Source organism: Balaenoptera borealis (assembly GCF_965194805.1).
Source record: "Balaenoptera borealis genome assembly, chromosome: 4".
Lineage (NCBI taxonomy): Eukaryota > Metazoa > Chordata > Mammalia > Artiodactyla > Balaenopteridae > Balaenoptera > Balaenoptera borealis.
The window spans coordinates 86546555-86569456 of NC_138861.1; the positions used below are offsets into that span (position 1 = coordinate 86546555).

General features: G+C 36.7%; 1 protein-coding gene across 9 annotated transcripts in view; it reads left to right on the forward strand.

The window, feature by feature from the left end:
• RFC1 (replication factor C subunit 1) overlaps window positions 1-22902 on the forward strand; it is a 73294-nt gene that overhangs the window by 28037 nt on the left and 22355 nt on the right. For 5 of the 9 annotated variants that reach the window (XR_014244098.1, XM_082390490.1, XM_082390486.1 and 2 more), the window contains 8 exons: window positions 8624-8865; window positions 9706-9783; window positions 16245-16322; window positions 17480-17567; window positions 18450-18724; window positions 19469-19576; window positions 20648-20827; window positions 21962-22066. Coding sequence is in view for 8 of the 9 variants with exons in the window: in XM_082390490.1 (XP_082246616.1) it covers window positions 8624-8865; window positions 9706-9783; window positions 16245-16322; window positions 17480-17567; window positions 18450-18724; window positions 19469-19576; window positions 20648-20827; window positions 21962-22066 (1154 nt within the window). In the remaining variant the exon portion in view is untranslated. Of the gene's footprint in view, window positions 1-8623; window positions 8866-9702; window positions 9784-16244; window positions 16323-17479; window positions 17587-18449; window positions 18725-19468; window positions 19577-20647; window positions 20828-21961; window positions 22067-22902 lie in introns of those variants that run through there. The other 4 variants (XM_082390488.1, XM_082390487.1, XM_082390491.1 and 1 more) reach the window with 3 other exon arrangements.

A 22902-nucleotide genomic window follows, 5' to 3' on the forward strand; every position in this document is an offset into this window, starting at 1 on the left:
CTCCTTCTATATTTCTGTAGCTGGGGATCTGCCTTTCTCTTTTTGACAATTAGGACTCCATTTCTCCTCTTTAATCTTTAGAGACTGCTTCCATTTTATATGATGATTCAGGGTCACTGATATCCTTTAGCAATTTCATTCCCAAATTCATTTTGACTAAAGCATCATTATAAGAGCTAGATGCTTTCTTATAGTCTTTTTTCCCTAGTTTGCTCTTCAGTCCCCTTTCAGTAGTGCCTATTATGAGACCTGAAAAAAAATTCAGTGGCATATGAAGAGGGAGAACTGAAAAGGACATAGTGAATAATGAAGCACTAGAGTATCTGGAATGATTATTGAGTGTCTGAAACATCTTTGAAAATGAACAGACTGTTGTTTTCTGGTGACACATATTTTGTTGTCAGGTACTTGTGAAAGTATGAGAGATACAGGATTGTACTCCAGAATGCTAAGGAAGTAGGATTATGTTATGAAAATGTCATTAAGCACTAATAAAACAATATACAGGTGATTTATACTTGGTCTTAGCATATAAACCAGCGTTGTTAATGTCCTCTCATGTGCGGGGAAGTGGAATGTGAATGGAAGTGGAGAATTGCATTGCTGAACCACTCCCTTAACTCTTCCGGTCAGTCGAGTTTTCCTTCTATTGCCCGTTTCATGCTTTAGAGTTGTACGAAGCTCTGGATAATGTACCTGTGGCTAGTTGTGTAAGCCCTCCCTCCCCTAACCCTGAACCTCCTTTTTCTTTTCCTAATTGGTGCAGTGGAGATGGAGGAAGGAGGCGAGTAAGTAGTAAAATGTTCCACTTTCTTCTCCTGCGTTGTTTTCTTAGTAATTGAAACCAGCTGTGACTTTCCATGGACTGTTATTCCTGCTCTGGGGAGGACTCTATATGGTAGATAACATCACAGCACAAGCCAGTACTTTTTTCTCTTAATGATAAATATCATTACTTACCTACCTCACTAGACCTCACGAATTATTAAATAATTTTATTCTTAAAATATAACTGACTCCATTTGATTCTAAGAGGATTTATTAGTAAAGAATCATGATATCTCTGAATTTCTTGATTAAGGATGAGCAGTCTCAGTTTTATTTCATTATACTGAAATATATCTGATTCACCACGTAAATCATTCAGTGATTCACCCCAGAATGTCTGATTCTCACACGCTATAGGTGGTGCAAAGATGACATGTATAGTTTCTCTTCCGTCTACTTAATTAACAAATGTTTATTGAAGACTTGGAATATGCATGAACCTTTCTCTATGTCCACAACCAAAATGACAGTTTGGATTTTTGACTCAAGGAAGTATTGAAAAGGAACTTAGTAGAAAAAGGCTCTAACGACTCAGATTCCCTTTTTAGTTTCTGACTTGTTGCAAAATAAATTATTTTTAATCTCTGTAACCAAATTCTCTCGGATGGTCTCCATTAATTTGGTTTCTGTGTGTTTCACACTGAAGGAAAAAAATCAGAATCCCAAACTCTCAGCAGTAGGAACTTCAGAATTAGATTTTTTTAGAGACCTGCACATTATTTTCTTGCTCTTTCATTTGTTATCCTTTTAAATAAATGAATGTATCTAACTCAGAGTGGCAAAGCAATCTTCTCTTCCAGGCAATTCCTCTGCTGTATGTTGGATAATGCTAGTTTACGTGGTGATTCTTACCACATTTGAGGTTATGTTGTATATAAATAAAAATAAATGGTGTTTTTATAAGGAGTCAGATATCCTGGGGGGAGATTCTAAGTGTTCAGTTGCCCATGATTTTCAACTAGGTCACAGAAATCTGACTTAGATCTGTTTATCATTATTTTAAGTTAATGCCAAGAAGAGAACACAGTTTTGCCTTTGGCTTCTGACAAGGCAGAACAAATTTAGGCTCATTACAAAACAAGAACAAATGTTAAAAAAGAAAAACAACCATAACTTTATTTGGGATGTTCCATCTCTACACACTGTGTAGAATTGTAAAATATTTATTTTACATAAGGATGGTCACAGCCTTATAGTTACAGGTCCATGTAACTATAAGGACTATGGAGAAGTTCACAAATCACAGGACACTAAATGAGCATTAAATCAAGCAAGTCAATATTTTTTTTCCTTTTTGCATAACTGTATTTCACTAGAATTGGTCCTGCTTTCCAGGGGGACTTGGAGAACCATTTATTTTGTGGTTAGTAGAGAACAAAGGACCTTGTATACAATTTTTGCTTAGTACAGTGAAAGCATACTTGAAATTTCATGCAGAATATTTCCATATTTTTTCTTGAAAATTACATTTTTACTCAATATTTATGCAAATGTTTATAAAATTATGTCTATGTTTAGATGTAGTATATTTTTGGGATCTGTAGCTTGAAGACATTGTTAACTTTAAACCCATTGTAAAAAGATCTCTAGTAGAGAAGGCTTTGGAAAGAAGCTCTCTTTTAGGAGTGATGTTTAAGGCTAACCTAAAGAACAAAGTGATGCATTTTTGGTTTTTTGCCAGCTTAATTTTACTGTTTTCATAATTTTTTTTTGAGCTTTGAAATTTGGGCTTAATTTTTTTTGACTGCATGAATTCATTGTATGACTAGATCACAATGTATATAGCCCTTCCAGTTTTAATTATTTTTGTTGCCTACATTTTTAATGTTCTTAGTAGTGTGATGAATATATTTGTATATAAATGTTTGTCAGCACCTCTCATTATCTCTAAGAATTACTATGCTAAAGGTTATGAACTTCTTTAAGGTTCTAGATATATTTTGCCAAATTGCTTTCTAGAAAAGTCATACTATTGGGTTGACCAAAAAGTTCATTTGGGTTTTTCGTAAGATGTTACAGAAAAACCCAACGAACTTTTTTGGCTAACCCAGTAGTTTACACTTTCATAGTTAGTGTTTATATTAGTACAGACTTATCACATTCTCACCAGTATTGAGTACAGTAGCTACAAAATCTATGTGACTATCCACAGATTTTTCAGAATTATAGAAGGGAAAATCTTAAAAGAGTTTGTCTGGTCCAACATTTTGCAGAGGACAACGAATCCCAGATAATTAATTAAAATAACAATAGAAAGTCGAAGTCAGGTTAGCATTTTAGTTTTCTGGACTTTTGGTTCAGTATTGTTTTCACCAGAGAATACTGCTTTATTGTTTATTGAATGTTTATTATAACATGGCGAGGTACTATACTGGGCACTTTGATTTTTAAAAATCTAATCTTTCCAATAACCCAAATGGTGAGTGGTTTGAAACTTTACCATTTGTAGGGAAGAGGAGCTAAAGAAGAAAACGAAGGCAGTCTTCAAACACTGAATGTGAAAAAAGATTAATTAAGGAAAATAGGTGGAATTCACAGGGAAGTGTTTTGGCTTAATATAAGGAAGAACTTTTCTAAAGAGTACAGTAGTGCTGTTCACCAAAGAAAGAGGAGGTCACGTTGAATTACACTGCTCAATTTTGAAAGTATTTAAGCCCAGTCTGCATTTGCCAGGAATGTGGAAAATGGAATCCATGTATGGAATAAGAGAACTAGTTGACTAAAGATAATGCATTATAAAGAATGTGGTAGAGTACCTGGCATGGAGTTTAATGTTCAATAATGATAACTATTATAAACTAATTATATCATAAATTAGATAAAAAGATACCATGAAGTCCCTGAAGCTAGTGACAGAATAAGCAGAGATGCTAATAAATAATGGAAGAAGTAAGCAAAGAAAAATGGAGAGGAGGGAGAAACTAAAGCCAAACCTTTTCTGTCTCAGAAAGCCAAGGGGACAGAGTTTCTAGGAGATAGTCAATTTGTTGTAAAATATGAGACGTAGGTTAAAAAGAAAGAGAAGTGTAATACACAGATGAAAAAGATACGATGAAAGAAATGAAAAATCACCCAGAATCCCCTATCCAGAGATAAAAGTTGGTAACATTTTATTCTTTTCAGATCTTTGAACGTGAATTTAAAAGCATATCTATAAATACATAGATGGGTAGATTTAGATATATCACTAAACATCTTGTAGTATCTCTTTTATCACTTAATACACATACGAATATCTTGATGTCAGTAAATATGGATATGCATTATAATTTTCGGTTGTTGCATAATTCATTACATGGTTGAACATAATAGTAGGAATTCAGGTTATTTGTTTTCCCACTTTATAAACAATGTTCACTTATTTCTATCTTTGGTGCAACTGTCATAGTTGAGGCTGTATTTTTTGTCTAAACTGTATTAGTCCCTTAATTTTTCCTTCATCTTTTCTTGCCCTCTTGCAGTCTTTTCTCCATACTTTTGAATGGACAAATGCCATGATAAGCATTTTTGTACATATATCTTTGTGTACATGTTCACTTGTTTTGTTTTTTTTTGGCCTCGGTGTGCAGCATATGGGATCTTCATTCCCCGACCAGGGATCGAAGCTGCGCCCCCTGCAGTGGAAGCGCGGGGTCTTACCCACTGGACCACCATGGAAGTCCCTGTTTTAATTAATTTATTTACTTTAAATTTTATTTATTTAATTTATTTATTTTTGGCTGCGTTGGGCCTTTGTTGCAGCGCGCGGGCTTCTCATTTTGGTGGCTTCTCTTTTTGCAGAGCCCAGGCTCTAAGCCTGTGGGCTTTAGTAGTTGTGGCTCGCGGGGTCTAGAGTGCAGGCTCATTAGTTGTGGTGCACGGGCTTAGTTGCCCCGCGGCATGTGGGATCTTCCTGGACCAGGGCTCAAACTCGTGTCCCCTGCATTGGCAGGCGGATTCCTAACCACTGCGCCACCAGGGAAGACCCCCCCCTGTTTTGTTTTTAGACTAATTAGTTAGAAGTGGAATTGCTGGGACTTTCCTGGTGGTCCAGTGGGTAAGACTCTGTGCTCCCAATGCAGGGGGCCCGGGTTGGATCCCTGGTCAGGGAACTAGATGCCACCTGCATGCTGCAGCTAAAGATCCCACGTGCCGCAATGAAGATCCTGCGTGTAGCAACTGAGACCCGGTGCAGCCAAAATAAAAAAAAATTAGAAAAAGAAGTGGAATTGCTGGATCCAACTAATGGGTATGCATTTGTGAGGTTTTGATACATGTTGCAAGATTGCCCCCCGTAAAGATTTTTTTTAATTTACTATTTTAAAATACTATTGCCTATTGCGTATGTAAAGGTCCCATTTCCCTACACCCTTGCCAACAATCTTTTTAATCTGGTAGTCTTAGAAATTCTTGATCTCACTAAATTTCATGCTCATCTGTTACCTGTGAATATTTATGAGATTGCTGGAGAAAGCGTTAAGCTAGGGATTGCAAATATCTACAATACCATTGTTTCCCTTTCTGAGTCTATACCAAATATCAGTGATTGATCTTGTTTGAGTTAATTGCTTAAGGACAATTACAATATTTTATATACTAAGGAAGTTCTTGAGTGAAGGGGAAGAACTATAACAGAAAAACATAGTGGTTGACTTGGTCCATTCAGTTCTGGGATTTTCTGTCATACTGCTTGTACACATGGCTAGGGGTAGTGGAAATGGAATGTTACTGCTTTTGGCATTTTTAAAGCGAGGGAAAAACTAGTAGAAGACTGTCATTTTGCAGATACAGTTTAATTTTGTTCTTTCTCCATTAAGGAAATCCTTCCTCCCCAGAAGTACAGTTGTTGAATTCAAAACAAACCAAGTAAAAATTATAAAATTTAATAAGCTCTCAGATAAGATTGGAAGTCTTGTCTTGTATATACTAGATATGCTTTTAACTTTGCACTTACTGCCTAAGAAGATATATTGGATATCTATACTTAGGAGGTTCCAGTTTTGTGGCTTTCTTATTTTATTTTATTTTTATTAAAGCCAGGATATCAACAATGTTGTTATTATTTTTAAAAATAAATAAATAAATTTATTTATTTATTTATTTAGGGCTCCATTGGGTCTTCATTGCCGCACGTGGGCTTTCTCTATTTGCGGCAAGCAGGAGCTACTCTTCATTGCTGTGTGCGGGCTTCTTGTTGCAGTGGCTTCTCTTGTTGTGGAGCACGAGCTCTAGGTGCGCGGGCTCAGTAGTTGTGGCTCGCGGGCTCTAGAGTGCAGGCTTAGTAGTTGTAGCGCACGAATTTAGTAGCTCCATGGCATGTGGGATCTTCCCGGACCAGGGATTGAACCTGTGTCCCCTACATTGGCAGGAGGATTCTTAACCAGTGCGCCACCAGGGAAGTCCCAGCAATGTTAATTTTGTTTTGAATCTTCTTTTAAGGGGATTTCGTATAATTTGTTTTGACTGCTAAGGTAGAATAGTTTGTTGTGGAATGCTACTGGTTTGGTTATGCTACAGCTTAACTGTGTCTAGGGATTTAAAATAGACAAACCTTAAATTATAAAAAATTGGATTTCAATAATATAACAGTTCATTATGTTGTTATCTTAGAGAAGAGGGAAGGAGTTTCAGATTATATTATCAATGGTTACTAGGATGGTTATGAGTGATTTACGTGGCTATCGTACCTAAGTGGAATGGGGATAATGTCACCTAACCTTTGCAGAACCATCTGAATCAGATGGCAGAGGCAGAGAAGGACTGGTTGTCATGTAGGAAGAACAGATATATGAGTGACTAAACTTAGTCTGTTGACTCTTGTCAATACATGGATTGAAATCTGGTAAGTGTATCAAGCCTTGGATGTGCTTAGAAGGATTGATGAATGAATTTTTAATTTAATCTTGAAGGTAGATTGGCTATAGTTGAAGATAAGAAGACAAGTATGCTTTACCTAAAATCTTTGGTTGCAGGTTAAGAAGAAAACCTAGCTTGTTGTAAGCAAAATGGAATTTATTAGAAAGCCATTGCTGAATGTCATTGCATGCAAAAATAAACCTTTAGCACCTTAGTTTAAACACATTAGTTCAGCAAACTGATCAAGGGTAAGATTCGCCCCACCTTGTTCAAGTGCCCACTCCTGGTCCGGTTTGTGATGGCAAGGAATATGGAACCATCTAATAAATATATCTGTGGTTATTGGAGGCCCCTGGAGGGTGGAGTGGGGTGTAAGTCCTTAGGGAAAGTAGGCTTATAGTGAACGGTATGGACATCCTCAGAGGTGTCTACTCTGCTCTTGCTTTAAATAGTGGATTACTTTTTACATTTAGTACTCAGAAACCTGTAAGAGTTATTTATGCTTTGTAAAGTTTATAGTTTAATTTTAATATAAATATAATAATTAGAGAGTCAGACTAAATCCTTCTTGATTTTTACATATCTTGGATACTTTTTTGTTTGAGATGGCAGCACCTAGGAACAGCACAGTGCTTGGCATGTATGACCCTTAGCAAATACTAGTAGTTGAATGAGTACTTGAGAGGAGGTAAGACCCATTCATATGTGGCCTTGAATACCAAACTTATAAAGTGAACCCTCCCTCCCCCACAGTGATCTGACCTAGTCTTCACAACTGCCTTTTAGATTTTTCTTTTTATTGTATTTCTTTTGTTATTAGGCCAAAGTAAAAAGCTTTTTATCTTGCGAATCACTGAATCAAACAAAAAAGTTTACTGAGACCCTTTTGAGGTGCATTTTTGGGGTCTTTAATTATCTATGCATTGTCATGAATGCTTAGAAAGACTTTTAAAGCCAGATGTTCAATGGAAACTTTTTGGAAAGAAAATGTTATAAGACAAAGTGTTTAAAGTCTTCAGTGAATAGTTAGATATTGCTAGATAGTCCACCTTCGATGTATAGCTAGACTCTGACAACTTCTTAACACCTCTGCAAATACCACCCTAGTCCAAGGCTTCAGCATTTCTTCTGGAACTATGTAGAATAGCTCCCTAAATGGTCTCCCTGCATTTGCTTTTATCCTTTGACAGTGTGTTCTCCAAAGGACGTGACTTAAGTTGGATTACGCACAACTCTGCTGAAAATTCTCTGGTGAATTCCCATTCTAAAATAAAACCTAAAATTCCTTCTGTGATCTACAAAGTTCTATGGGATTTGGCCTCTACCTCTCTCACCTTAACTCTTGTGGTGTACCCACTTCATTCTGCTGCAGTCACAGGAACCTCCAAGCACACTCAGTTTAAGGCTTTTGCACTTGTAGTTTTCATTGCCTGAACATTCTTGCCTGAGGTAACTTCATTTCAGGGCTCTCTTCAAATGTGGCTTATCGAGAAGCTTTCCCTGACTACCCTATCTAAAAGAGCACCCTTCATCACTCTCTAATTCTTTTCATTCTGTCTTACTTTTCTTCATAGCACTTATAACTTGACAGTATATGTTTATTTCTGTATCTGTTTCCTCTTCTAGGTTCCAAACTCCATGAGGGCAGGGATTTTGTCTTTTTTATTCACTGCTGTATCCTCAGTGCCTAGCACATAATGGATGCTCAGTAATTATTTGTTGAATACATGAGTAAATATACACGTTTGTGTACTCTGGGTAGTAATTGGGGGAGATGGTGTATTACAGACCTGGCACTGGTAAATGTGAGGATAACTGTTGAATTTAGGAGATAGGAAGAAAAGAAAATCATTAGCATTCCATAGCACTTGTATATTTTTTATAAAGTTGGTGGAAGTGGTTGCTTTTGTAATTAGAATTGATATTTTATCAAGCCATATCTGATCATATTTCATTTAAGATGAAGAAGATGACTTTGTGTGTAAGAAGGCAGCCTCTAAGTCAAAAGAGAATGGAGGATCTCCAAATAGTTATCTTGGAGCATCAAACATGAAAAAGAATGAAGAAAACACTAAGACACTAAACACTAAGAATAAGCCTTTGTCACCGATGAAACTTACCCCCACATCAGTGCTTGATTATTTTGGAACGGCAAGTGTCCAAAGATCGGATAAGAAGATGGTGGCAAGCAGAAGAAAAGAGGTGAGTGTTCTACAGGCAAGCAGGAATGTTCAGGATTTGTACCCGTTCAGTTATTCATAAGAGGTGAAATTGGATTTTATGAATAGACCAACATTTTATTGATGAAAACAATTTTCCTATGATTATGGGTAAAATGTATTGCTATTATGTTGGAGGACGACCAAGTTAGAATATCACACATTTAAGTTTTTAATATTTGAAAGTGAGAAAAGATCATTTAAGTCATAAGAATGAATTGTGATTCTTAGAATTTAAATACTCAGAATGCAAACTCAATTTTACTCTTGACCTCAGACAATATAATTGTTCCCAAATGAGGTCATGAACACATAACTTAGAATAGAGCCTCCCTATGCTATACTTGTGACCTTCTCTATTTTGGCTGATGTTGGATTCATCTTTTCCTGGACATTTAGGAAACAAATACAGATAAGTTAGTGAAAGTAGTTCCCTGCGTGGAAGCCTGCCGAGCAGTGTGTGTGTTGATTTCTTTAGTACCTCTGTTAGACAATGTAATCTTTCTCATGTATTGGTGTGCCAATGTTCTGGACTACTTCTGAAGCCAAGACGTTAGTCTCTAGGGTTTTGGGGGGTACTTCTTTTGAATATTTCAATAGAATTAAGTGAGAATCATCTGTCTGTAGGATATTTGCTTGTTAAGATATTGGATGTGGTCACGGAGTAGCCATGAACGTAATTTTTGGCTGGTGTGCATTGAGTCTATTTCATAACTGATAGATTTATCTCTCATTGGTGTATTTATTCAGCTAGTTAAGAAAAAGCACCTTACTTTGAACTTAAGGTTTATGCTGATCTTGCTTGATTTTCCTTGAAATGTAGCCTTCACAAAATGCAGATGATTCCAGATTAAATGATGAAGCCATCGCCAAGCAATTGCAACTTGATGAAGATGCAGAGGTATTAGCATTTTCTTTAGATATCATTAGCACCTTGATGTTGTCACTTGCTATTTAGTCTACTCAGGCAGACAATTAAGATAGTTCTAGTTTCATTTTGGATTGAGCCTCATTGTAAGAGTTATGTGTAAAATAAGTTAAAATCTAATACTATATGAAAATCTAAGTTTATAGAAAAGATAATGAGAGCAGAGGATAACTAAAGATTTATTATTAGATTTCTTTGAATGGAACCCTCCTTTAGAATAGTTAAAATAATTTAACTTGGTCATATCTCTTCTCTTTCCACTCTGGGCAATCTCATCTACTTCTGTGGCTTTAAGTACTATGCATATGCTGGTGATCTCTAAATCTATCTTCAGTTCAGAGTGCCCTTTGTAGTGAACCTGTTACATTCATTCAGTAAGTATTTATTGAGCACTTACTGAGTGCGTGGCACACTTCTAGGTGTTAAGGATACCGAAATTAAAAAAAAAAAAAAATGTCAGATCATTATAAATACTACGAGGAAAAGTAAAGGAATGATCAGTGGGGGTTATGAGTGTTCTATTTGAAATACAGCGGTTAGGAAAACCCCTCTGAGGAAGTGACATTGGGGCACATAATTCATGATAATGGTGAGCCATGGGGCTTCCTTCTACCTGGAGGAAGATTTCCTCTAAACATAGAGAATAGCAGGTGTAAGCATCCTGAGGTAGAAATGTTTGAGTTTGATGAGTTTGGAAGAAATGACCAGCAGCAAATCCTGTTATGTCATGACTGGTCTTTGGTACCTACTGGAAGGACTTGGGATGGTAAGGAGTTTGGATTTTAGTCTCTGTGAGATGAGAAGCCATTGGAGTATTGAATAGAGAAATGACATGACTTTTGATGGATCTTAAAAGAAAATTATTCTGGCTGCTATGAAGCTAAAGAAACCACGGTGGGCAAGAGCAAAAGCCGATCATTTTGGAGACTGTTACGGTAGGGGAGGTGAGAGAATATGTTGGCTTTTACCAGGATGGGGGTAATGGAAGAGGTAGTGAGAAGTGGTCATCATCTGTATATGCTTTGAAGGTGCAACCTTCAAGTTGTTGCAGATAGACTGGATGTAAGGTAGGAGGGAAAGAGAAGATTCAAAGATGACTCCATGTTTTTCGGCTTGAGCAACTGGGTGAATGGTGATATCATTTATTAAGACTGGAACACTGGTACAGGGATATCAAGAATTCAGTTTTGCACATAAGTTTGAGATGCCTAATAGGCTTCCAAATGGAGATGCAGAGTGGGTAGTTGGGTAGAGGAATCTGGAGCTCAGGGGAGAGGTCTAAGCTGAAGATATTTATTTGGGATCATTAACATTTGAATGGTATTAAAACCAGTGTAACTAGATGAGATCATGGGGAGAGAACATAAACAGAAAAGAAGTCTCAGGATTGAGCTCTGGGGCCCTGTTAACAATGAGAGGTCAGGAAGAGAAGGATGATCCAGCAGAGGAGATTTAAAGAAAGTGGCTAGTGAAGTAGGACAATCAGGAAAGCTTGGTATTTAATTTTAATTTATTTATTTATCTTTTTTAACATCTTTATTGGAGTATAATTGCTTTACAATGGTGTGTTAGTTTCTGCTTTATAACAAAGTGAATCAGTTATACGTATACATATGTTCCCATATCTCTTCCCTCTTGCATCTCCCTCCCTCCCACCCTCCCTATCCCACCCCTCTAGGTGGTCACAAAGCACCGAGCTGATCTCCCTGTGCTATGCGGCTGCTTCCCACTAGCTAGCTATTTTACGTTTGGTAGTGTATATATGTCCATGCCACTCTCTCACTTTGTCACAGCTTACCCTTCCCCCTCCCCATATCCTCAAGTCCATTCTCTAGTAGGTCTGTGTCTTTATTCCCGTCTTACCACTAGGTTCTTCACGACTTTTTTTTTTTTCCTTAGATTCCATATATATGTGTTAGCATACTGTATTGGTTTTTCTCTTTCTGACTTACTTCACTCTGTATGACAGACTCTAACTCCATCCACCTCACTACAAATAACTCAATTTCGTTTCTTTTTTATGGCTGAGTAATATTCCATTGTATATATGTGCCACATCTTCTTTATCCATTCATCCGATGATGGACACTTAGGTTGCTTCCATGTCCTGGCTATTGTAAATAGAGCTGCAGTGAACATTTTGGTACGTGACTCTTTTTGAATTATGGTTTTCTCAGGGTATGTGCCCAGTAGTGGGATTGCTGGGTCGTATGGTAGTTCCATTTGTAGTTTTGTAAGGAACCTCCATACTGTTCTCCATAGTGGCTGTATCAATTTACATTCCCACCAACAGTGCAAGAGTGTTCTATTTTCTCCACACCCTCTCCAGCATTTATTGTTTCTAGATTTTTTGATGATGGCCATTCTGACTGGTGTGAGATGATATCTCATTGTAGTTTTGATTTGCATTTCTCTAATGATTAATGATGTTGAGCATTCTTTCATGTGTTTGTTGGCAATCTGTATATCTTCTTTGGAGAAATGTCTATTTAGGTCTTCTGCCCATTTTTTGATTGGGTTGTTTGTTTTTTTGTTATTGAGCTGCATGAGCTGCTTGTAAATTTTGGAGATTAATCCTTTGTCAGTTGCTTCATTTGCAAATACTTTTCTCCCATTCTGAGGGTTGCCTTTTGGTCTTGTTTATGGTTTCCTTTGCTGTGCAAAAGCTTTTAAGTTTCATTAGGTCCCATTTGTTTATTTTTGTTTTTATTTCCATTTCTCTAGGAGGTGGGTCAAAAAGGATCTTGCTGTGATTTATGTCATAGAGTGTTCTGCCTATGTTTTCCTCTAAGAGTTTGATAGTGTCTGGCCTTACATTTAGGTCTTTAATCCATTTTGAGTTTATTTTGGTGTATGGTGTTAGGGAGTGTTCTAATTTCGTACTTTTACATGTACCTGTCCAGTTTTCCCAGCACCACTTATTGAAGAGGCTGTCTTTTCTCCACTGTATATGCTTGCCTCCTTTATCAAAGATAAGGTGGCATTATGTACATGGGTTTATCTCTGGGCTTTCTATCCTGTTCCATTGATCTATATTTCTGTTTTTGTGCCAGTACCATACTGTCTTGATTACTGTAGCTTTGTAGTATAGTCTGAAGTCAGGGAGCCTGATTCCTCCAGCTCCTTTTCTCGTTCTCAAGATTGCTTTGGCTATTCGGGGTCTTTTGTGTTTCCATACAAATTGTGAAATTTTTTGTTCTAGTTCTGTGAAAAATGCCAGTGGTAGTTTGATAGGGATTGCATTGAATCTGTAGATTGCTTTGGGTAGTAGAGTCATTTTCACAATGTTGATTCTTCCAATCCAAGAACATGGTATATCTCTCCAGGAACACTCCCCAACTCATTCTACGAGGCCACCATCACTCTGGTACCAAAACCAGACAAAGATGTCACAAAGAAAGAAAACTACAGGCCAATATCACTGATGAACATAGATGCAAAAATCCTCAACAAAATACTAGCAAACAGAATCCAACAGCACATTAAAAGGATCATACACCATGATTAAGTGAGGTTTATCCCAGGAATGCAAGGATTCTTCAATATACGCAAATCAATCAACGTGATACACCATATTAACAAATTGAAGGAGAAAAACCATATGATCATCTCAATAGATGCAGAGAAAGCTTTCGACAAAATTCAACACCCATTTATGATAAAAGCCCTGCAGAAAGTAGGCATAGAGGGAACTTTCCTCAACATAATAAAGGCCATATATGACAAACCCCCAGCCAACATTGTCCTCAATGGTGAAAAACTGAAACCATTTCCACTAAGATCAGGAACAAGACAGGGTTGCCCATTCTCACCACTATTATTCAACATAGTTTTGGAAGTGTTAGCCACAGCAATCAGAGTAGAAAAAGAAATAAAAGGAATCCAAATCGGAAAAGAAGAAGTAAAGCTGTCACTGTTTGCAGATGACATGATACTATACGTAGAGAATCCTAAAGAAGCTACCAGAAAACTACTAGAGCTAATCAATGAATTTGGTAAAGTAGCAGGATACAAAATTAATGCACAGAAATCTCTTGCATTCCTATACACTAATGATGAAAAATCTGAAAGTGAAATTAAGAAAACACTCCCATTTACCACTGCAACAAAAAGAATAAAATATCTAGGAATAAACCTACCTAAGGAGACAAAAGACCTGTATGCAGAAAATTATAAGACACTGATGAAAGCTTGGTATTTTATGTAAGCCAAGTGAAGAAGGTATTTCAAGGGGGAGTGTTCGTCTCTGTCAGAGGCTCCAGACCTTGGTACCTGCTGTTTGAACCTCCTTCCTGTTTATTAGCTTAAGTGTCACTTTCTCATATTCCCTAAACTATGTTAGAAATCCCTTCTGTATGCCCTGTAGCTACTATTAACGTTTATTTGTGTCTTCTTAAATTGCTATTTCAGTGTCTTCCTGTATGTAGACTTTAAACTCTACCTCCCAGGGCTGTTTATGTCTCAACTGTTGTGACATCAGTGTTCATCTTAGTGCTTGGCAAAGAAGAGGCTCTTTTTTTTTTTTAAACGTCTTTATTGGAGTATAATTGCTTTACAGTGGTGTGCTAGTTTCTGCTTTATAACAAAGTGAATCAGCTCTACATATACAAAGAAGGGGCTCTTGATAACAATTGTTGTGAGAGAACAGTATTCTAGTCTTCTGAAATATGCTGACTTTTCACATTTTATTAATTTGGCAGTTTATAGTATGTGTTTTCAAAATCTTTTTCCATCTTATTGACGACACTGAATTTTATAAACTACATACAGATATCCACATGACTCAGGGTAGGACAGATGGCCTAGGTAAGATCATGAAGTGATGTTTTTAGGGACCTGACTTCTTATCTGTCTGAAATACTGGAGGCTTACCCTATCCTTTCCAAACCAGGTGTGGCACTTTGTATCACAATCCTCTGTTTTCCCATTTCTATCACATTCTTTCAGTATCCTGTTTGGGTAACTTATTAGTCTGATGAAGGACTTTCAGAGTGTTAATAACTGACTGATGATGTCTTTCCTAATTATCCCTCTAAGAGCATCTATTTTCTTTTCCCCCCCTCACTTTCACCTTTTGGTTTATTCATTTAGTGAATGTGTGCCCAGAATCTAACATGCAAGTCAGTATGTTAAACACTATCTGCTGTGCTAATAAACATTGTATTAAAATATAAGACTTTTGGTCACATGATGCCATAATTACCAGTAATGAATTTCTAATGGAAGTATTTAAATTTCTTCTGTCTTCTAAAACATCTAGAACCCTCTTTACTAGAAGTATACTACCTAGTGTGAAATTTTAGAAAAATGGTGTAAAGTTCAACCAGAAATCCTTGCAGGACCACTGGAAGTTTAGAGTTTGAAGGACCTTTATATGATGAAGATTTTCATATTGTTTTTAGAAATTAGATGTGTAGTTCAGTTATGGTGAAGAAATATTAGGCAATAGAGAGTATATTGATCTGCATCTGTCTGGCTTGCTTATAGTTCTTTGTAGCTTGAGTTAGTTCATTTTATAGACAAGAGGAGACTTGGTTACTGAGCTCTTACCAGGCTTATACCAGTTTCTAAACCTTTTCTTTTTGATTGGGTGGATTTTGAGGTCCTTTCCTTTGTTAGAATAATAGATTGTATTAGGCCATTTTATCAGGGAGCATAAAACCGTTTAATTTATCATGAGAAATATATTCTACTTCCACACGTTCTCTTCTGGAAGAGCTCCATTTTACTGAAAGTAAAAATATTTGGAAATAACAGCGAGGTGACTAGAATGTCTGCGTGTTACATTAGCATTTTAGGAAAACTTCTGATATAATGACTTAAATTTTCAAAAGTCAGGACAGATAAATTACTACTGTGTTGTACCCCTTAAACTAATATGCTAATGTTAAGTCTACTATACTTCAATTTAAAAAAATATCAGAACAGATACATTTGAATTAATAATTGAAAATAGAAGTTTGATGATATTAGTGATAGTTGCATTAGTATGTATCTTACTGTGTGTGCAAAGAAGGTATATAATTTTCTTGGTTTATAGATTCAATTCTATGTGTGCCCCCCCCCATCCCCCACAAGGCTATTGTTTTTCTGTTAGGATAATGATTCTCTCCTGAACTCTTTTCAGAGTTTAAAATTAATAGAGATGAGAGATCTGTAAGTGTTGCATTGGGACCATTAAGAAAAAGCTAAAGACTTGGAACTCTATGCTCAATTTATCTATCATGCCTGCAAAACTAGAGATATATGTTCTGCAGTCTAATTTGGCTTAGCGAAAGAAACTTGTGATACTCAGCTATTAAGTGAAAAAATGTCCTAGTTACTTTCTGGGAAATGTTTTTCCGGTTTCTTTTAAGCATCATGAACCACACATTTTAAAACTTTTCATTTACAAAAAGAAAAAAAGCAGCTCACTGTGTTGACGCTTTTTACAGCTAGAGAGACAACTGCATGAAGATGAAGAGTTTGCCAGAACATTAGCCATGTTGGATGAAGAACCCAAGACCAAAAAGGTGGTGTTTTACCAGGCTGTTTGCACTCTGAATATACAGTACAGATCAGTGTTCCCTTTCAGACCTGTGTAGTCTAGGCTCTGGAGATACAACCATGAATAACTCTTGTAGAGAGAAGCTAAATTATTTTCATTTATTAAAATGTTCTTGGAGAAGCTCATTGAGAAACTTCTTCCTAAAGGAAGGTTGATAGAGCCAAAGCCAACCAAAACCCTTCTTCACAAAACAAGTTGTAACTTTTACTTACTCTCTGTCACAAAGGGGTTCTCATGTACTTGTTCAGAGAATAACACTTGTAAAGATTCCGATGGAATCTGAAGTTTAATAATTTTAATATTAATTACTGTCTTTTTAAAAACATAATTTTGCTGTTTCTAGTTAGCTAACTTTAAGATCTGTATTAGGACAGTCTCAAATAATAATGAGTGCATTTTTGGGAATCTCTAAAAGCATCAAGATTTTTTTCTTTAAGCACTTGATCTCCAAAAAATTAGCCTTATTTCTGTTAAATCACATTCTGTTAATATTGTCATCAATATCTGACTATTTTAAAAGATTTTACAGCAGGCAGGTGTAAGACAATAGGGTATGGTGGGGACTTTGTCATTTGAAAAGCCTTACTTCATCTAAAGGCATTTAAATTAGAATTATTTTAAAAAAATGCTGTGTCATGCACCCCAATTTGTGACCTCTTTGTAAAATGTAGAGTTTTGAAGGAGCAGTGAAGAGAATGGACATTTTTTTTCTCTTGAGAAAATACTCTTTATTTTTCTTTTGATCTTTAGATTGTTTTTAATTTAGTCTTTTGGGTTTAGATTTTAGTTTTTAACTGCATAATGCTAACAATTTGAGAATGGAGATGAAACCAGCAGAAACAAGGCTTTCATTTTCAGACTCACAAGTGGGGAACAACTGGCATAATTTTTTATAGATGTATTTTTTATACCCTTTCATCTGTTTCCTCATCTGTAAAATTAAAAGTAATAAAACATGTTTCATTTGCCCCAGAAATTTTGTGTATAAATGAATGAAAATTTATTGTATTGTTCCTCTACTTTGGAAGATGACCCTTAATCTTTGGTTGATTTTAACAACATATTTTGTGGTAATAGTTTTCCTGTTGTTTGTCACATTTGACACTTTTTACGTTTTCTTAGGCTCAAAAGGACCCAGGAGAGAGAGAGACGTTTTCATTTGTACAAGCCAGTTTATATAAAGCAGAAAAACCTAAATATCATCATAAAGGTAAAACTAGCAGAAAAAAGTAAGCTGGAACATTTATCTTTATCGAAGAAAATTCATGTAACCATTTTTAAATGTTCTGTTCAGTAATTACCTGGTATTCTTAGATAGATATTTCATAGGAGTGCTGGAGCGTGTTCTACTTAGACACCTAGGAAGCTGTTTGGATATTAGTTGGTGTAGAATGCCTGTCTGCTCTGATTGTGAGAAATGTATCATAGCTCTTGGCTTCATGTTTATTTCCAAGTGTAGTGCAACTGTGTGGACTTCAATACGTGAAGACAAAGAACTAGATGTTTCAGGCTCATAGAGTTGGCTCATAGTTGTCCAGGTCATCTGAAGCTCTTCTGCTCGTTGTCTGTAGGTTTTAGTTTTTTTTTTTTAGTGGTTCTGATATCTAACCATCTGTTAATATAGATGGGCTTAATCTTATAAGTATATCTGTTCATATAATTTTAGTCTTGAAATCCCAAGATTCTTTCAGACTTTATTACAAACAGAATTTTTTATGTAACATATTTTAATTAACAACTTTTCTCTGTATGAATTTCAGATCATTGACATTTATCTGTGGAATAAAGTCCATGTTCTCAGATGTAGTTTACCATATTATTTCAATTAGTGAGTAATTTATATTTAAAAAGGCAGATCCCTTAATTTGAACTGGTTATACAAAGAAGTAATATACAGATGTTTAATTTTTAAAAATAAATGTTCTGTATAAACTGAAGAACTAAAATCTTAATGTGCATGTTATGAAGTCACCATATGACGTTGTGTCCTATTAAGACTATTCAGTTGAAAAATGAAAAAATAATCTTGATATTGGGTATCATTTTCCAAAAACAACAATCATAATCTTTTCTTTCTTCCTAATAAAAACAGAACAATTTTCAGATAACAGAAAGAATTGCAGTCCTAAGAAGCAAACTAAATATGAAAGTTCAAAAGAATCTCAGCAACATTCCAGGTCATCTACTCATAAAATAGGAGAAACTTCTTCTCCAAAAACCAGTTCCAAGCTGACACTTTTGAAAAAAAAAGAAGAAAGTTCTAATAAAGAAACAGAGCCTATGGCCTCAAAAAGAAAAGAAAATGCCATTGAGTTAAAAGAGACAAGAACTCCTAAGAAAATCAAAAGTTCTCCAGCTAAAAAAGAGGTATAAATTTTCTAAAAGCATATCATTTGGGGGCTGTGTGTTGATCTTGGTTTGATTGTTTTCAAGTTTTATTTCGAACTTTGTAAGTCATTATAGTACTTTTTTTTTTTTTAAATAAATAAATTTATTTATTTATTTATTTTTGGCTGCGTTGGGTCTTTGTTGCTGCATGCAGGCTTTCTCTAGTTATGGCGAGCAGGGGCTACTCTTTGTTGCGGTGCATGGGCTTCTCATTGTGGTGGCTTCTCTTGTTGCGGAGCAGGGGCTCTAGGCGCACAGGCTTCAGTAGTTGTGGCATGCGGGCTCAGTAGTTGTGGCTCGCGGGCTCTAGAGCGTAGGCTCAGTAGCTGTGGCACATGGGCTTAGTTGCTCCGTGGCATGTGGGATCTTCCCGGACCTGGGCTTGAACCCATTTCCCCTGCATTGGCAGGCGGATTCTTAACCACTGTGCCACCAGGGAAGTCTTCCTTTTCGTTTTTTTTGCTTGGGGCTAACAACTTGGCTTATACACCCAGTCTACCCTGAGGTATGTGCCTTTAGAGAGAGTCAAAAGGTTTGAGAAGGGCTGATGGCAGGGATATTTATAAGCCAGGCACGTGTAAATTGGGGAGTACCTCTGTAGCTAAAATTGTTAATATCAGGATCAAACACTGAAGTGACTTAATGTTTATTTATTGATATGTATTTTTAATTTTACATTAAATTTGCATGACTTTATTCAATTTCCTCTCCCTCTCCCCGAAGTCTATAAGTCCTGAAGATTCTGAAAAGAGACGCACTAATTATCAAGCTTATCGAAGCTACTTAAATCGAGAAGGTCCCAAAGCTCTGGGCTCCAAAGAGATACCGAAGGTAAGAGTACTGAGAGGATATGTCATGGCCTCTGGTCTGTGGGTCTATGTATGTATTTACCATGTTTATAGTAGCAGAGAATTAATAATTAAAAATGAACAGAAAAGCCTTAGTCACCATCTTTACGATTTAGGAGATAGGCTGTGGCAGTCACAAGATTCATGCTCTTTGCCTTCATGGTGCTTATGGTCTAACTCAGGAAAGAGACATTAAGTAAATTATTATTTAATTATAATTGTGATATGTGCCATAAGGGAAAAATCCGAGATTCTTTTAGGGGGTGTGACAGAGGAACCTGGCCCTAAGAGGAGTTGTAAGTGGGGAAAAGTATGATCAGATTTACATTTCAAGGAGAGCACTCTGGCTGCTGAATATAGAGTGCAGTGGAGGGGGAGGAATAAATATAGGGAGATCAATTAGGAGAGATAGTGAGAAATAATAGTGACTTGTCTAGGCTAGTAGCAGTGAAAGGGCTGAGAAGTGAACTAGCTTCGATGGAAAAGGCAAAATCTGTAGGACTTGGCTCTCTTTGGCGCGTGTCTTTTGTATTATCAAGTTAACTTTCCAATCAAGAGATTATGTGCTGTTGCCTTTAAGTTGCTCGCAGGTTGTTAGATTTACTATCATAGGGTAAACAGGCAGAGAGAAGGGCAGGAGCTCAAACTTGTTTAGTTTTTTCAGAATTGAAACTTTCATTTTTTAACAATAGCAAGATATTCTGTAGGTGCATTGCATCTGGTTGTTAAAGTTTTACAAGTTAACTAGTAGTTTAAATATTTAAAAAAATGAGAATGGTATGAATGGATAATTTTAATACACTTTCTTAACCACATTGGACATATATTTTTTATTGCTGGTTTTATAAGTTTATTAAATGTTAACCTACATAAGAATTTCTCAGGATTTAATTTGTTCCTGCTTATTTGCTGTAAATTTCCTGTAAATTTTTTCATGCTGAGATTATTTATGATGTCGAATGAGAAAAATCAACTTCCTGCAGCTTTGATGCCAAATATTTCTTTGGAAAGCTGTCATGTAATTTCCTCTCTGCTTGAACACTTTGGTTTTTAGGGAGCTGAAAATTGCTTGGAAGGCCTTACATTTGTAATCACAGGAGTGCTGGAGTCCATTGAACGAGATGAGGCCAAGTCTCTAATTGAGCGTTATGGGGGAAAAGTAACAGGAAATGTCAGCAAGAAAACAAACTACCTTGTCATGGGTCGTGACAGTGGTCAGTCCAAGAGTGATAAGGTGGGTACTGCTGTGTTCTCAGCACAGTGAAGTAGCCTGCTTGCCTTGGCAGGCTCTTCATGTGACCATATGTAGTAATGTCCTTTACACAGAGTGAGATGAAGGAAAAAAATGGAAAAATAATTTCTTCATTATTTCTTCTCCACAGAAATGTTGTTTGGCTTTGACCCTGGGATTTTGGTTTTCCAGTTGAAGGCACAGTTCCTATTTACTTGGCTTTCTTAGTGTAGTATTCTAATCAAAATATTTTTTTGAAGATAGAAGCAAATGCAGTTTTCCTCTTTTTCTAGTCCTAAGTATTCCTATATATGCTGCTGTGGACTCCATCTTAAGTTTTTTAACTGGAAGATCTTTTTATTGGAAGGTCTGTTGCACTTAATTCCAAGTAATAGAATACCTGACTAACTGTGGTTTTGACAAATAGCTGCTTATTTCCTTACCTTATGAGAATTCCAGAGGCAGGCAGTTGCGGGGGATGGTTCAGCACCTCGGTGATGTAGCTAGACTTAGTGCCATCCTCCACTTCTGTCTTCATACACGTTGCCTTGTGTTGCAAGGTAGCTGCCACTCTCAAGTTCACATGTAAGGCAGGAAATAGGGAGCAGTGACAAGATGTCATACTAGCTGTGACTGACCTTATAAGAGTTTTCCTGGAAACACCTCTTAACAGAATTCCACTTAAGTCTCAGTGGCCGGAGCTGTCACATGGCCATTCACAGCTACACGAGAGGTTGGGGAGGATGAGGACTTTTCTGATTCTCAGACCAATCATAAGTCATCACTTGGAGATGGACACATTGGAGTTCTGTTAGCAGGGATAAGGTGGAGGAGAATGTCTGCCAGCCGATCTGGCTTTGACCCTAGTGGCTTTGACCTTTGTAGGGCAGAGGGAGAGGTAAAGCAATCCACAGAAGTGGCAGTGTGATACCTCAGGTGCCAACCCATCACTCTTAGAGGAGGTATCTGTTATTTTCTTTCTTTTTAATGATACTTTTTCATGAACATGGTTTTAGAAAATATTCCAGTGTTATCTAATTTACAAATGTGGTTTTTCACCTTCTGACAAGCCTGAGAATCATATTTTTTTTTTTACAGAAAGTAATGGTTTCAATGATTTGCATTTTTAATTAATAGGCAGCAGCCTTGGGAACAAAAATTATTGATGAGGATGGCCTATTGAATCTGATTCGAACTATGCCAGGCAAGAAGTCCAAGTATGAAATAGCAGCTGAAGCTGAGGTTTGTATACAATGAACTTGACTTATTTAAGTTGGTGTATAGCAACTTCCCTGTTTCACAGAGACATTTCTTGGGTGGATGAAGGTCTGTGGGCTAAAAAATTAACTTTTCCTTCTACTGCAAATGAACTTACCTTATTTCCTTTTGAGTGGTGGACTCTGCTGTAGGCTGTTGTCTTTGATGTATTTCCTTACCTTTCTCAAAGGAGTATGAGGAGGGAGAGGGGACCTTGTATTGCACTTACCATATCTACTTAAACCGTCCATATTTTCCATATTCTTGCAATAACATTGTGCAAAGGTTCTTGCTTAAGAGTTCTTTGAAGGATATACTATAGGTATCAGCATGATAATATTTTCATTTAGAACTATATTAGGACTTTTCCAGTTGTGACAGAAACCAAGCCGATATTAGCTTTAGCAAAAAGGAAAAAATTTTGACTCACATAACTAAACTCTGGGCAGTCGGATGTAGGAACTACTGCATGTACAGACTGCAGTGCTTTTAGGACCCTTTCAGTTTCTGTCTCTTTACTTCTCCTAGTGTTAGCTTTATTCATTTCCACTATATACAGGTCTTTTCCATGTGTAGGACACAGGGGTGCCAGCAGCCCAAGTTTAATGTCCCCAGCTCTGTCACCCAAGTGGTGAGGTGGTCTTCCGATTTATTCCAGTTAGAAAAATCTTGGGGAATGATTTGGATTAGCCTGTCATCAGTGTCCCCTAATGTTGACAGCTTACATAGCCGTAATACAGTTATCAAAACCAGGAGGTTAACATTCATGCCATGCTGTTAACTTCACAATTCCCCCCCGTTATCCTTAGGATCCCACACTG